This window comes from Phyllobates terribilis, unplaced genomic scaffold, assembly GCF_046119375.1.
Source record: "Phyllobates terribilis strain yellow unplaced genomic scaffold, ASM4611937v1 Scaffold_1__5_contigs__length_1240528914, whole genome shotgun sequence".
Classification (NCBI taxonomy): Eukaryota; Metazoa; Chordata; class Amphibia; order Anura; family Dendrobatidae; genus Phyllobates; species Phyllobates terribilis.
In genome coordinates, this window is record NW_027362761.1 from 566,380,311 (window position 1) to 566,392,423 (window position 12,113).

General features: G+C 45.7%; 1 protein-coding gene across 4 annotated transcripts in view; it reads right to left on the bottom strand.

Moving 5' to 3' along the window:
* ZNF532 (zinc finger protein 532) overlaps positions 1-12,113 on the bottom strand; it is a 66,041-nt gene that overhangs the window by 33,107 nt on the left and 20,821 nt on the right. For all 4 annotated transcript variants that reach the window (XM_073680779.1, XM_073680790.1, XM_073680788.1 and 1 more), the window contains 2 exons: positions 11,841-11,985; positions 4,965-7,291 (listed from right to left, as the gene is read on the bottom strand). In XM_073680779.1, coding sequence (XP_073536880.1) covers positions 4,965-7,265 — 2,301 coding nt within the window. In that variant the 5' untranslated portion in view covers positions 7,266-7,291; positions 11,841-11,985. The remainder of the gene's footprint in view (positions 1-4,964; positions 7,292-11,840; positions 11,986-12,113) is intronic.

A 12,113-nucleotide genomic window follows, 5' to 3' on the forward strand; every position in this document is an offset into this window, starting at 1 on the left:
GAAGTATTGTATACCTCCAGTAGGCGTACATGTCCCAAAATGATGCACCTCAGAGCGCACGTTCGCTCTGTCGGCACCATTATAGTATATGGCCTCTTCGGCACATATGTCCGAATCCGGGGTGTTCGGACATAAGCCCCAATGGAACAACCGAACAGGTGCCTGGACGCAATGTGAAAGCACCCGTACTCACATTTTATCATCTTTAGGATGTTTTTATTCGTTTTTCAGATCACAAATATTCCTTGTCTTTATAGTTGTCAACTAAAGTCAATTTATAGGACCCGGTCAATCGGCCACGACACTAATTTGTGGCTGCTGTAATAGGAAAGGGAGTAGCGCCTCTTACCTGACGGCATCCACGGCTCTTCTTTTGATTAGCTGGTCTGGTACAATGTCACATGTGCATCAGTAATGTCGCGCCAGGCCGGCTAATCAAAAGAAGAGTCGGGGATGCTGGCAGCCAGGAGGTGGATGTCAGGGTTCCCGCCCAGCAGCCACAGATTACTGCCATGGCCATCCGGCGCCAAACGATATGCACCGTCTTGATTGTCAACAGTTCCAGATTTCCTGAGATTCTTGGGCTTAAAGAAATCAGGGTCTATCCTTGTTCAAAAAAAATTGGGATTCTCGGGTGGATCAGGCTCTCAAGCCGTGCCAACTTTCCTAGGAATGTCTAACTGTTGGACATATTTATTACCCATTTTTGACAAAATATTTTGTAAAAAAAAAAAAAAAAAAAAACTGTTGCAAAAAAAAGCGCAATTATCTGTGAATTTTGACTTTTTTTTTAGTCCTTGTTGACGCTATGGCTTTAAAATATTAGATATGTCTAATAATACCGCTGCATTAGGCTGAACCGGCTGCCAATCAACATGATGTCGGCAGTGACGCTCCATCGACAGAGCGAAAGAGAAGAAGCTGCTCTGGCGACGTGACGTCACCGAAAGCCGCAGAATTGCCGGCAGGAGCGGTCCGTGACTTCTCTGTGCCAGGAGAGATGGGCGCCGGGGAGCACAGGAAGGTAGCTAGCAACTACTTGCAGATAAGTGCTTAGACCATAAAAAAATAAAGAAAAAGTCCTGGATAATCCCTCGCCCCGTAACCAATTTTCATTTTTACATTTTGCATCTTTACTTTCTTCCAAGAGCCATAATTTTTATATTTTTATGACATTCAGTATGATGCCATTCCACTGAAAAAAAAAATGTGACCAATTCTTGTTTTTGGACAAAAATTCATGAAGGTATGGTTGCCAAAATCATAAACATGTCTAAAACTAAGACTGCGAGTTTTAATTTCTATCCTAGGTGCACCTGTGAGAGACAGAATCTAAAAATAAAATCCAGAAAATTACATTGTATGACTTTTGTATAATTAATTTGCATTTTATTGCATGAAATAACAATTTGATCACCTACCAACTAGCAGGAATTCTGGCTCTCACAGACCTGTTAGTTTTTCGTTAAGAAGCACTCCTACTCTGCACTCATTACCTGTATTAACTGCACCTGTCTGAACTCGTTACCTCTATAAAAAACACCTGTCCACACACTCAATCATACTCCAACCTCTCCACCATGGCCAAAACCAAAGAGCTGTCTAAGGACACCAGAGACAAAATAGTAGACCTGCACAAGGCTGGGATGGGCTACAGGACAATAGGCAAGCAGCTTAGTGAGAAGGCAACAACTGTTGGAGCAATTATTAGAAAATGGAAAAAACACAAGGTGACTGTCAATCTTCCTTGGTCTGGGTCTCCATGCAAGATCTTGCCTCGTGGTGTAAGGATGATTCTGAGAAAGATCAGGAATCACAGGAGGACCTGGTCAATGACCTGAAGAGAGTTGGGACCACAGTCTCAAACAGTACTGTTAGTAACACACTACGTCGTCATGGATTAAAATCCTGCAGGGCACACAAGGTCCCCCTGCTAGCGCCAGCACCCGTTTGAAGTTCACCAATGACCATCTGGATGATCCAGAGGAGGCCTGGGAGAAGATCATGTGGTCAGGTGAGACCAAAATAGAACTTATTAGTATAAACTCCAATCACCGTGTTTGGAGGAATAAAGGATTAGTACAACCCCAAAAACACCGTCCCAACCATGAAGCATGATGGCGGAAACATCACTTTGGGGGTGCTTTTCTGCAAAGGGGACAGGACGGTGCACCATACTGAAGGGGTCATGTATCGTTAGATTTTGGTGAACAACCTCCTTCCCTCAGTAAGAGCAAACAAGATGGGTTGTGGCTGGGTCTTCCAGCATGACAATGCCCCGAATCACACAGCCAGTACAACTAAGGAGTGGCTCCGTAAGAAGCATTTCAAGGTCCTGGATTGGCCTAGCCAGCCTCCAGACCTGAACCCAATAGAAAATCTTTGGAAGGAGCTGAAACTCAATTTTGCCAAGCGACAGCCCCGGAACCTGAAAGATCTTGAGATGATCTATATGGAGGAGGGGGCCAAAATGCCTGCTGCAGTGTGTGCAAACCTGGTCAAGAACTACAGGAAACGTCTGACCTCTGTAATTGCAAACAAAGGTTTCTGTACCAAATATTAAGTTCTGTTTTTTCTATTGTATCAAATAATTAATTTGCATTTTATTGCATGAAATAAAAGTATGTCAGAATCATATAATGTGATTTTCTGCATTTTAGTTTTAGATTCTGTCTCTCACAGGTGAAGTATAGCTACGATAAAAATTACAGACCTCTCCATTCTTTGCAGGTGGGAAAACTTGCAAAATCGGCAGTGGATCAAATACTTATTTTCCTCATTAAAATATATATATATATATATATATATATATATATATATATATATATATATTTATTTATTTTTTCCACACTGGTCACAATACAACATTTCCTGACACTTTTCAGCATGTGCTGCGCGTACGCTGGAAGTTACTTAAAGGGACTGTCACAGAGTCACTTCTGGAATGTGGCGTCACTGGCAAGGTGATGAGGTGGTCATCATGGATCCTGCAGCGATCACTCTGGTTAGCAACTGATGTGCCGCTCCTCCACGTCTGGCAGGGGACGTCCTGCTGTTGCTCATTGATTGGCTGCAGCCAATTTTGTCTGAATAGTAAAAATCTCCTGCCTTCCGAAATTGCTAAGGCCACAGCCAGTCAGCCGTCACAGATCGCCCCCTGCCAGATGTTGATGGCAAGAGACTGGCGGAGGACACAGTACTGACTGAAGAGGAGCGGCGCTGATGTGGGAGGGGAGTGTGGGTATTTTTACCTTAGACCACCCATTAATTTTTTTATTTTAATTTTTAATGTAGGTGACAACCACTTTAAAACGGCACAGTTGCAGGGGTTCTAATTATATCCACCCGACTCACACGTGTGGCCGGAAGGAGTTCACACGTTATAACGTGAAGAGTAATATAAAGTAACAAAACAAACAGAACTGAAATACCACTTGTGGCCAGCAGGTGGTGCAGTGGCCATTCTTATTAAGCCTGGAGTTTCCTTGTGGTTATATTCTGATAAAACAAAATATCCGGGGTCAGAGCTCAGATATTCCCAGTTAATATAAGACAGGAGGAATTATTGATCAGTTTCATTACATGTTGCACCAACATGGGCGCAGACGAGGTGGCCTCGTAAAGCGCCCGCCTCATACGGTGGCCTCGTAAAGCGCCCGCCTCATACGGTGGCCTCGTAAGCGCGCCCGCCTCAGACGGTGGCCTCGTAAGCGCGCCCGCCTCAGACGGTGGCCTCGTAAGCGCGCTTGCCTCAGACGGTGGCCTCGTAAGCGTGCCCGCCTCAGACGGTGGCCTCGTAAGCGTGCCCGCCTCAGACGGTGGCCTCGTAAGCGCGCCCGCCTCAGACGGTGGCCTCGTAAGCGCGCTTGCCTCAGACGGTGGCCTCGTAAGCGCGCCCGCCTCAGACGGTGGCCTCGTAAGCGCGCCCGCCTCAGACGGTGGCCTCGTAAGCGCGCTTGCCACAGACGGTGGCCTCGTAAGCGCGCCCGCCTCAGACGGTGCACTCGTAAGAGCGCCCGCCTCAGACGGTGCACTCGTAAGAGCGCCCGCCTCAGACGGTGGCCTCGTAAGAGCGCCCGCCTCAGACGGTGCACTCGTAAGAGCGCCCGCCTCAGACGGTGGCCTCGTAAGCGCGCCCGCCTCAGACGGTGGCCTCGTAAGCGCGCCCGCCTCAGACGGTGGCCTCGTAAGCGCGCCCGCCTCAGACGGTGCACTCGTAAGAGCGCCCGCCTCAGACGGTGGCCTCGTAAGCACGCCCGCCTCAGACGGTGGCCTCGTAAGCGCGCTTGCCTCAGACGGTGGCCTCGTAAGCGCGCCCGCCTCAGACGGTGGCCTCCTAAGCGCGCTTGCCTCAGACGGTGGCCTCGTAAGCGCGCCCGCCTCAGACGGTGCACTCGTAAGAGCGCCCGCCTCAGACGGTGCACTCGTAAGCGCGCCCGCCTCAGACGGTGCACTCGTAAGAGCGCCCGCCTCAGACGGTGCACTCGTAAGAGCGCCCGCCTCAGACGGTGCACTCGTAAGAGCGCCCGCCTCAGACGGTGCACTTGTAAATGCGCCCGCATCAAATGGTGCACTCGTAAATGCGCCTGCCTCAAACGGTCCCTCTGCTACTCTCTTAAGCATCTGCATTTACTTTTTTTTTTTATTTACGTGCGGATTGTCCGCATCTGTAGGGAAAATCCGCACTTAAAGCTCAGCGTACCTGCAAGAGAAATTGACTTGTTGCGGATTTGAAAAACTCACCACAGGTGAGTAAAGAGGGTAAAAAAAAAATCACAATGGTCATGGGATCTCTATAAATCCCATCCACTTTGCAAGAACTGTAAGATTTTGCTTTCTTTTGTGCAGCGAAAATATGCAGTGTCCAAAACTCATCATGTGAACTTGACCTTACAGTATGGTTTCAACAATGCAGCAATTTGAGGCTTTTCTCATCACAACAAATAAGTATACACTTTACGTACTTGTCCACTGGTGTCCACCACTTGCTGATAGTGGGTCGCTAGGGAAGTTTCGTCTGGGAACGCTTCATTGCATTCCAAGCACTTCAGACTGTGCCGGCACAACTTGGACGAATCTTCATCTAAAGGCATAGCGGGTGTGACTGGGGCGCTGACGGGAGCAGATATCACCGGGCTGGAAGCTCCAGGTGGCACCTTTGCTACAGTATGTGCCACCACCACAGCGGGGCCTTGCCGAAGCGTTGGTGTCGTCGGAGTGGAAACACTATTCTGGGGTGAAGATGCAATCATCTGATCGAATGGGACTGGCTTGAGGATAAGGTGCGAACATTGCATGACGACCCCTTTTTCTTTATGTGCACGTGCATGCGACAGAAGACTGCATTTATTATAAAAAACTAAGTTTTTTGTGCAATGGTTGCAGGTGACTTCGATGCGAACACTGCGACGGTCATAATGCTGCAGAAGACTCTTTTCTAGGGCGAATGCATCTCCGCATTCTAAACACTTATATCCGCGGGCCGGCAAGCTAATTCCTGCATTGGTCGGAGGACTGAGATTGGGAATGTAAACGGGAACCGGGTTAACACTGCTCAATACTTTATTGAAGGCTTCCACCACAGAACTTTGTGAAGACGCTACCACTTGGACTCTGGACACCTTTCTGGTCGGTGTCACCACTGTGGTGGGCACAAGGGTTTGCTTGATTTGCTGCTGGGGCTTAGTCAACACTTGGCGAAGCTCTGTTGTCGTTTGAGAGCCTTGAGGCAACAGGTTGAGGTTGGCAAAGTGCACCGTCTTTGGCACAAGTTTGGCGTTGGCAAGGCTCGAAGCTGGAACCACCACTGTCTGCTGCTGAATGGCATTGGCAGCTTTAATGATGGCATTGCTGGCGCTTTGGACCGATGCAGCAGATATAACCGTTGCTTTCACTGTTGTGTTGTTACCGAACTTCAAGTTTATCACTTGCGAGCCTGCTGTTTTAACCGCAGATACCGGCAGGAAGGCGGTGGCCACAGGTTTGATAGTGACCTGTTTTGGAGGACCATCTGTTGAAGAAGTTGTGTTGGTGGTAGGAACGGTTTGCACGGAGGCTCTTGAAGGAGAAGACAGCATAGCAGTGGCTGATGTAGGAGATGACAAAACTGGTGAAGCCACCATAGAGGGTGACTGATCAGAAGGTTGTTTGGTCCCTTCTGCATCAAAGTCTGGCAACACCCTTGTAACGGTCCTTTTGATTTCACCAGATGATGTCTTAATGGTCTTTATTCTCACTTTCGGGATAGCCGGGGTTGAACCACCAGACGATGGTGAACCTTTACTGCTATTTTCACTGGAGATGCTCCTTGGGCTATCGTTTGGTTTCACAGGTGTCTTCTTTGCTCCATCGATGAGGTTTTGTACAGTCAACGGAGCATCAGGACACTTGACATTTGCCAACGGACTATTGCTAATTTCTTTAGGCACCTGGGTGGACTCTTCCGTATTGGACTGCATATCTTTCGGATCGCAGGCAGTCTTCTTAGCGCTCAGGGCAGCGATTGCAGCAATGCACGAAGAAAGTTTTGCAGAAGACTTTAGCTTCAACTGTGATAGGCTTTCTCCATTGACTTCCTCTTTCTCCGATTGCATTTTTCCATGAGCGCCATCTTTGACTTTTTCATCTTTTTTTACTTTTACATCGTAGACATTTAGATTGGGTGTCTCAAAGTCTTTTTGGCACTCTTTGCTTTTGCTTCCATTACTGGGAAGGGCGATTCCAGATTTTACCAAGTGCTCCACCGTCTGTGTTTTATCTCTTTCGAATGCAGAAGCAGGCAAAATGTTGGAGCCAAAATCCGTGCTCAAATCAACGCGATCAGGTGGATCGTCAACTTCGATTTTTTCATCGTCATCGAATTCTTCAGCGCTGGAAATGGGGCTGAACTGGTTGAAAACTGAGTCTTTTTGGACATTTGCGGAGACCATCGCTTTCTCTTTGAGGGATTTAAGGCTTTCCTTGTTAAAACGTTCAAGATTTGAGATGGTAAGAAAGCCATTGTGCAAGCCATTACCTGGGGAGTGATGAGTGTCCTTCTCGGAAGCTTCCGAAGATTCGATGGTCCTTACATTTTTAACTATGACACTTACTCCAACGTCAGAAGAAGATGGGACGTGAGCGTCGTCATCTCCCTGGGCGTTTTGCTTAATGTGATTATCGTGCTCGTCGTGTCCAGACTCAATAGCTGCGTTCGGATCTACCATGTCAGGAATGTCAAAGGCTGCAAGAAGGTCGTCAAAGTCCGGGGTCTTCATATCTCCCATGATCACACGTTTGTATTCATTCAATCCTGCCATACAAAAAAAAAAGAAGAGAAAGATTAATTAAAATGGCTAACAAGCTCAGATTTCAGGATCTTTGGGGATTTATGTAAATACTTTTATACCCCAAAATCCAAAAAGTATGCTAAGAGTGATACCTTTATTGGATCTTTTTATTTGATTTTTGTTATTACACATCAGGATCTTTGGGGGAAACATTTTTTTTTTAGATCTGTGTGTTACTTTACTTTAATAAAAAAAAATGTTGCAAAAATTTTAGCTGTTCAATTTTGCTCTTCTTTCAATTTTTAAAAAACTAAACATGTAAACTGGGCTTCGTTTCGTGTGGATTTAGTTTGCCTCTTATTGGGGTTGTCCACTATTTTTTATTATTTTAAGATTGGGCCCATCATGGTCTTAAAAAAAAATAAAAAAATATTCTTCTACCAGTCCCCTGCCTGCTTCTCCATACTACTTCAATCTCCTTGCTCCCTTCCTCCTTGAAGGGTGTCAAGTGATTGTGGCCACTGGTTGGCTGCAGCAGTCATTCGCCGAGACTGTTTGCAACAGTGCCGAGGAGCAGGAGGGTTTTAATAGGTCTGTTTTTTTTTTGCTCTTTTTATGGAATCAATGTCTTCATATTCTACGACACTTTAGGTGGAACCCCAATCTTAGTAGATTCCCTCCCTTTGTGACTTTTTCTTGTCCAAGTACAGGGCTTGTAACAAGAGTTGTGTGCCTGTGTCAGGTAGGTCAGATCAGAAATGGTTGCAGCTCTGGCCAAATATAATCAGTCAATGGAGCCGAAAAAGCACAGCTGTGTACACTGTGAAGTAGCCGCACCGGGGTACTGCAGCTCTGTGCTTATTCATAGGGCAGCACGATGGCTCAGTGGTTAGCACTGCAGCCTTGCCGCGCTGGGGTCCTGGGTTCAAATCCCACCAAGGACAACATCTGCAAGGAGTTTGTATGTTCTCCCCGTGTTTGTGTGGGTTTCCGCCGGGTTCTCCAGTTTCCTCTCACACTCCAAAGACATAATGATAGGAAATTTAGATTGTGAGCCCCGATGGGGACAGAGATGATTATGTATGTAAAGCGCTGCGGAATATGTTAGCGCTATATAAAAATAAAGATTATAATTATTACTATTCACTAAGCTGCAGTACCTGATACCAACCACTAGTTAGTGTACTGAGCAGTGCTGTTTCAGCTCTAAAGTTACAAAAAGCTGATTGTTGAGGGTACCGAGTATCAGACCCCCAGCAATCTGATATTGGTGATTAATGTAATAAGCTTGGAAAACCCCTTTAATGATGACACATTTATTATTGACTTTAATGACATTTGCATAAATCTGAAAGCAGGGGCATTTATAAGTTTCCTCCAAAATGCTTTACACTGCAGCTCTGCTTGTTTACTTTGCTGTTGTGCAAAAGACCAAGCTCACGATAAGCCTTGGAAGTCCGCTTATGGGGAGCACATCAAACCAATTCTTCTACCTGTTACCGGGAAAGCTGGATGACAATCTAGTGGGGGAGGGGGGCTTGGCCTAGTTACTTATAGGAGCAGGGAATGTGTCAGTGAATAGGTAGAGCGCCATCCCCCACCCGCTCCTGCACAGGAAAGAGACCAGACTGTCTGACAGGGCCCACTGTATTCCTCCTGAATACCAAAGACATTACACATTTCTATACCCTGGGGGTAGCACAAGACTCTTCTTGTACAGAGTGAAGAACAGTGGAGACCTTGGACCAATTAAGCACAATGTCATTTTTTTTTCATTTTTGTGTTTATTATGTGAGGTTTCCTGCACCATTTGACCTCCAAAAAGGGTTATCTCGTAATGAAAAATTCTTTAAAAAAAGACTGTTAACCGCACTTTTAAACTAATTTGCACTGTTTTCACTGAAGAATATATTATTGCTATTCTTTTCCTTCTTTGCGTTCCCTGTCAGCATCATTACTAATTTTTTTATATCATGGGCTGGTGTAATCATTTATTTGTCTTCTGACTAAAACTCCCAAAACCTCTTGCAAGCACTCTTATAGGTCTTTCACCTCCACATGTTTAAAATGGCCACAAGTCTGCCTTTCTTAACCCTCTGAAACCCGTGAATTTAGTCACCTGTAACTTCTCCAGTTAGTCTCCATTCTCCTCTGGAAGTTGTGAATGTAGTTCCCAATAAGTTCCCCAGTCAGTCTTCTTCCCCATCTGGAAGCTTTGAATGTAGTCCCAAATAAGTTCCCCAGTTAGTCCCTTTCCCCTTCTAGAAGCTGTGAATATAGTCACTAATAAGTTCCCCAGTTAGTCTTCTCTCCCCTGTGGAAGCTGTGCATGTTATCCCCAATATGCTCCCCGGTTTGTCTTCTTCTCCTATGGAATATGTGAACTTAGTCACCAAAAAGTTATCCAGTTAGCCTTCTTTCCCAACTGGAAGCTGTGAAGTTCCCAGTTAGTCTCCTTCTGGAAGTTGTGAATGTACTTCCCAGTAACTTCACCAGTTAATCTCCTTCTCCCTCTGGCAGTTGTGAACATAGTCACCAATAAGTTATCCAGTTAGCTTCCTTTCTTATCTGGAAGCTGTGAATGTGGTCACCGATAAGTTCTCCAGTTAGCCATCTTCTCCTTCTGGAAGTTGTGAATGTAGTCACCAATAAGTTTACCAGGTAGTTTCCTGCTCCCTCTGGAAGTTGTGCATGTTGTCTCCAATAAGTGCACCAGTTTTTCTCCTTCCCACTCTGGAAGTTGTTAATATAGTCTCCAATAAATTCCCCAATCAGTCTCCTTTCCATTCAGGCAGCTGTTAATATAGTGCTCCTGTAAGTTCACCAGCTAGACTCCAATCCCCTTTAAAAGCCTAAATATAGTCTATAGTAAGTATTCCAGTCAGTCTCCTTTTCCATCTGTAAGCTGTAATGTAGTTCTCAGTAGGTTCCTCAATCAATCTCCTTCCCTCTGTTAATATGGTCCTACCATTTCCCTAGTCAGTCTCCTTCCCCCTCAGGCAGCAATAAGTATAATACCCAGTAAGTTCCCAGCCATTATCCCACCCACTTTGCAGGGCTACATATTTACTATGAAGTCTGCCAGAAAACTGGCAGTCATTGTAACTAAAGTCTATCTGGCATAGATTTCATTTTCTGGTGCACGGACAGACCCCAAAATGTACCAAGTTTATTAAATATAATACATTTGGGGCATCTTATAACAGTGGGAATCTGAAAAGCCATCCTTTATAAATTGCCCCCTTGTCTCCATTAATGTCCCAGTCAGTCTCCTTCCCCCTCTAGAAGCTGTAAATATAAGTGCACAGTAATTTCCCTAGTCAGTCTCATGCTTCTGCAAAGGTTGTGCTGTTTCTTGACAAGAAGGCTTAAAGCTATTTCTATTGACTGCTCTGCAGTGAATGAAGGATTGTTGTGCAGAACCCTGGCTATAGGGGGAGTGATGGAGCATGTGTGACCAGCAGCGCTCAGCTTATCAGGTGGATGAGCACTTAGCTATACACTTTGAACACTAGTTGGCGCCATACTATATCAGTAAATGTCATAACTCTTCCATGAGTCGACTTCCTAATGTATTAATGGCAAATATTGTGATTTTTTTTTTATGAACTGTAAAAAAAATATATATTTTCTGGTAGTACATCCCCTTTAACTAAGCACACAAACTGGCTGACAGCTTCACCCAGCTTTCCCATACTCCTAAATGTCAAAATAACTTTACCTACTTAAAATTGGTTGTCTCATGAAATAATCCCGGATATACACAACCCGTCCGATCCATGTATTACATGGTCGGCCACTCTCTCTTCTTGCAAATCTACAGCCAGAAGAGGGGTCATTTGCAGTGGAATAATACAGGATCAGACTACATAGGGTTTGTTTGTAGTCTGTAACCATGGAGACACACAGGTCTGCAGAGGAGCAGACACACGTACACACTGTCCTCAACATAGGAGGCTCTCTCCTCCTCTTTAGTTCCTTCATACTCCTGCAGGGTGTTGGACCTTTGGTCACATGACCATGAAGTCAACAAAGGTCCGTCTATACGTCTAAACTTGGAAACTGCACTGATAATGCAGGGCTGGCATTATCAGAGTAATTACTGACTTGTAAAGGCTGGGGACCCTTTTGTGGATAGGGATCCTTGGCAATTGTCTCGTTTGCCTTCCCCCAATGATGTCCCTGTTGCTATCTTCAGTGTCCCTGCGCATCTACTATGCTGCAGAGGCAAAGCTAACCAACATTCGGGTAAAAACGGTGTAATGTATCGGAACCATAATGGGTTAAAAGATGGAAATGGTTTTGTCCTGTACAGTTTTAAAGGGGTAATCCGGCTTTACTCACTCCCACGTCTGGAGGGGAGCGGGCTGAGGACGCCATATCTACGATATCTATTGGATCATGAGTGCGAATAATTGGAGTAGGACAGGTGCGCCATACCTGCCGCTCATGCTTCATCGGTCTTCTGCATGAGGAAGTGAGTGGAGCTGGGTTACCCCTTTAATGCCCCCAAAAAAAGGGCCTGGCACGCTGTACGGGTAACGTGGCACGCGAGGATCTCTCGCTACTTACTGTAGCTTATTTATCGCTGTCTTCTTGTGCACATTTGTGGATTTAATGCATCCTGACAGATGGACATCAGTAACCTCTATCGGCGGGTTCCTCCAGCTCGCAGGATGAGTGATGACCAGGTGCACGGCGCGCCCTTCATTGTGCACTGCAAATAGAAAACTAATTTAATTAGGTTAATTAACTGTAATTGCGACTTTAATGAGGTTTTCTGGCCTCCTGCACAAAACACAAGCGGCGCACAAAGCCTGTGTAGGCGGCCCTGATGTACAGGCT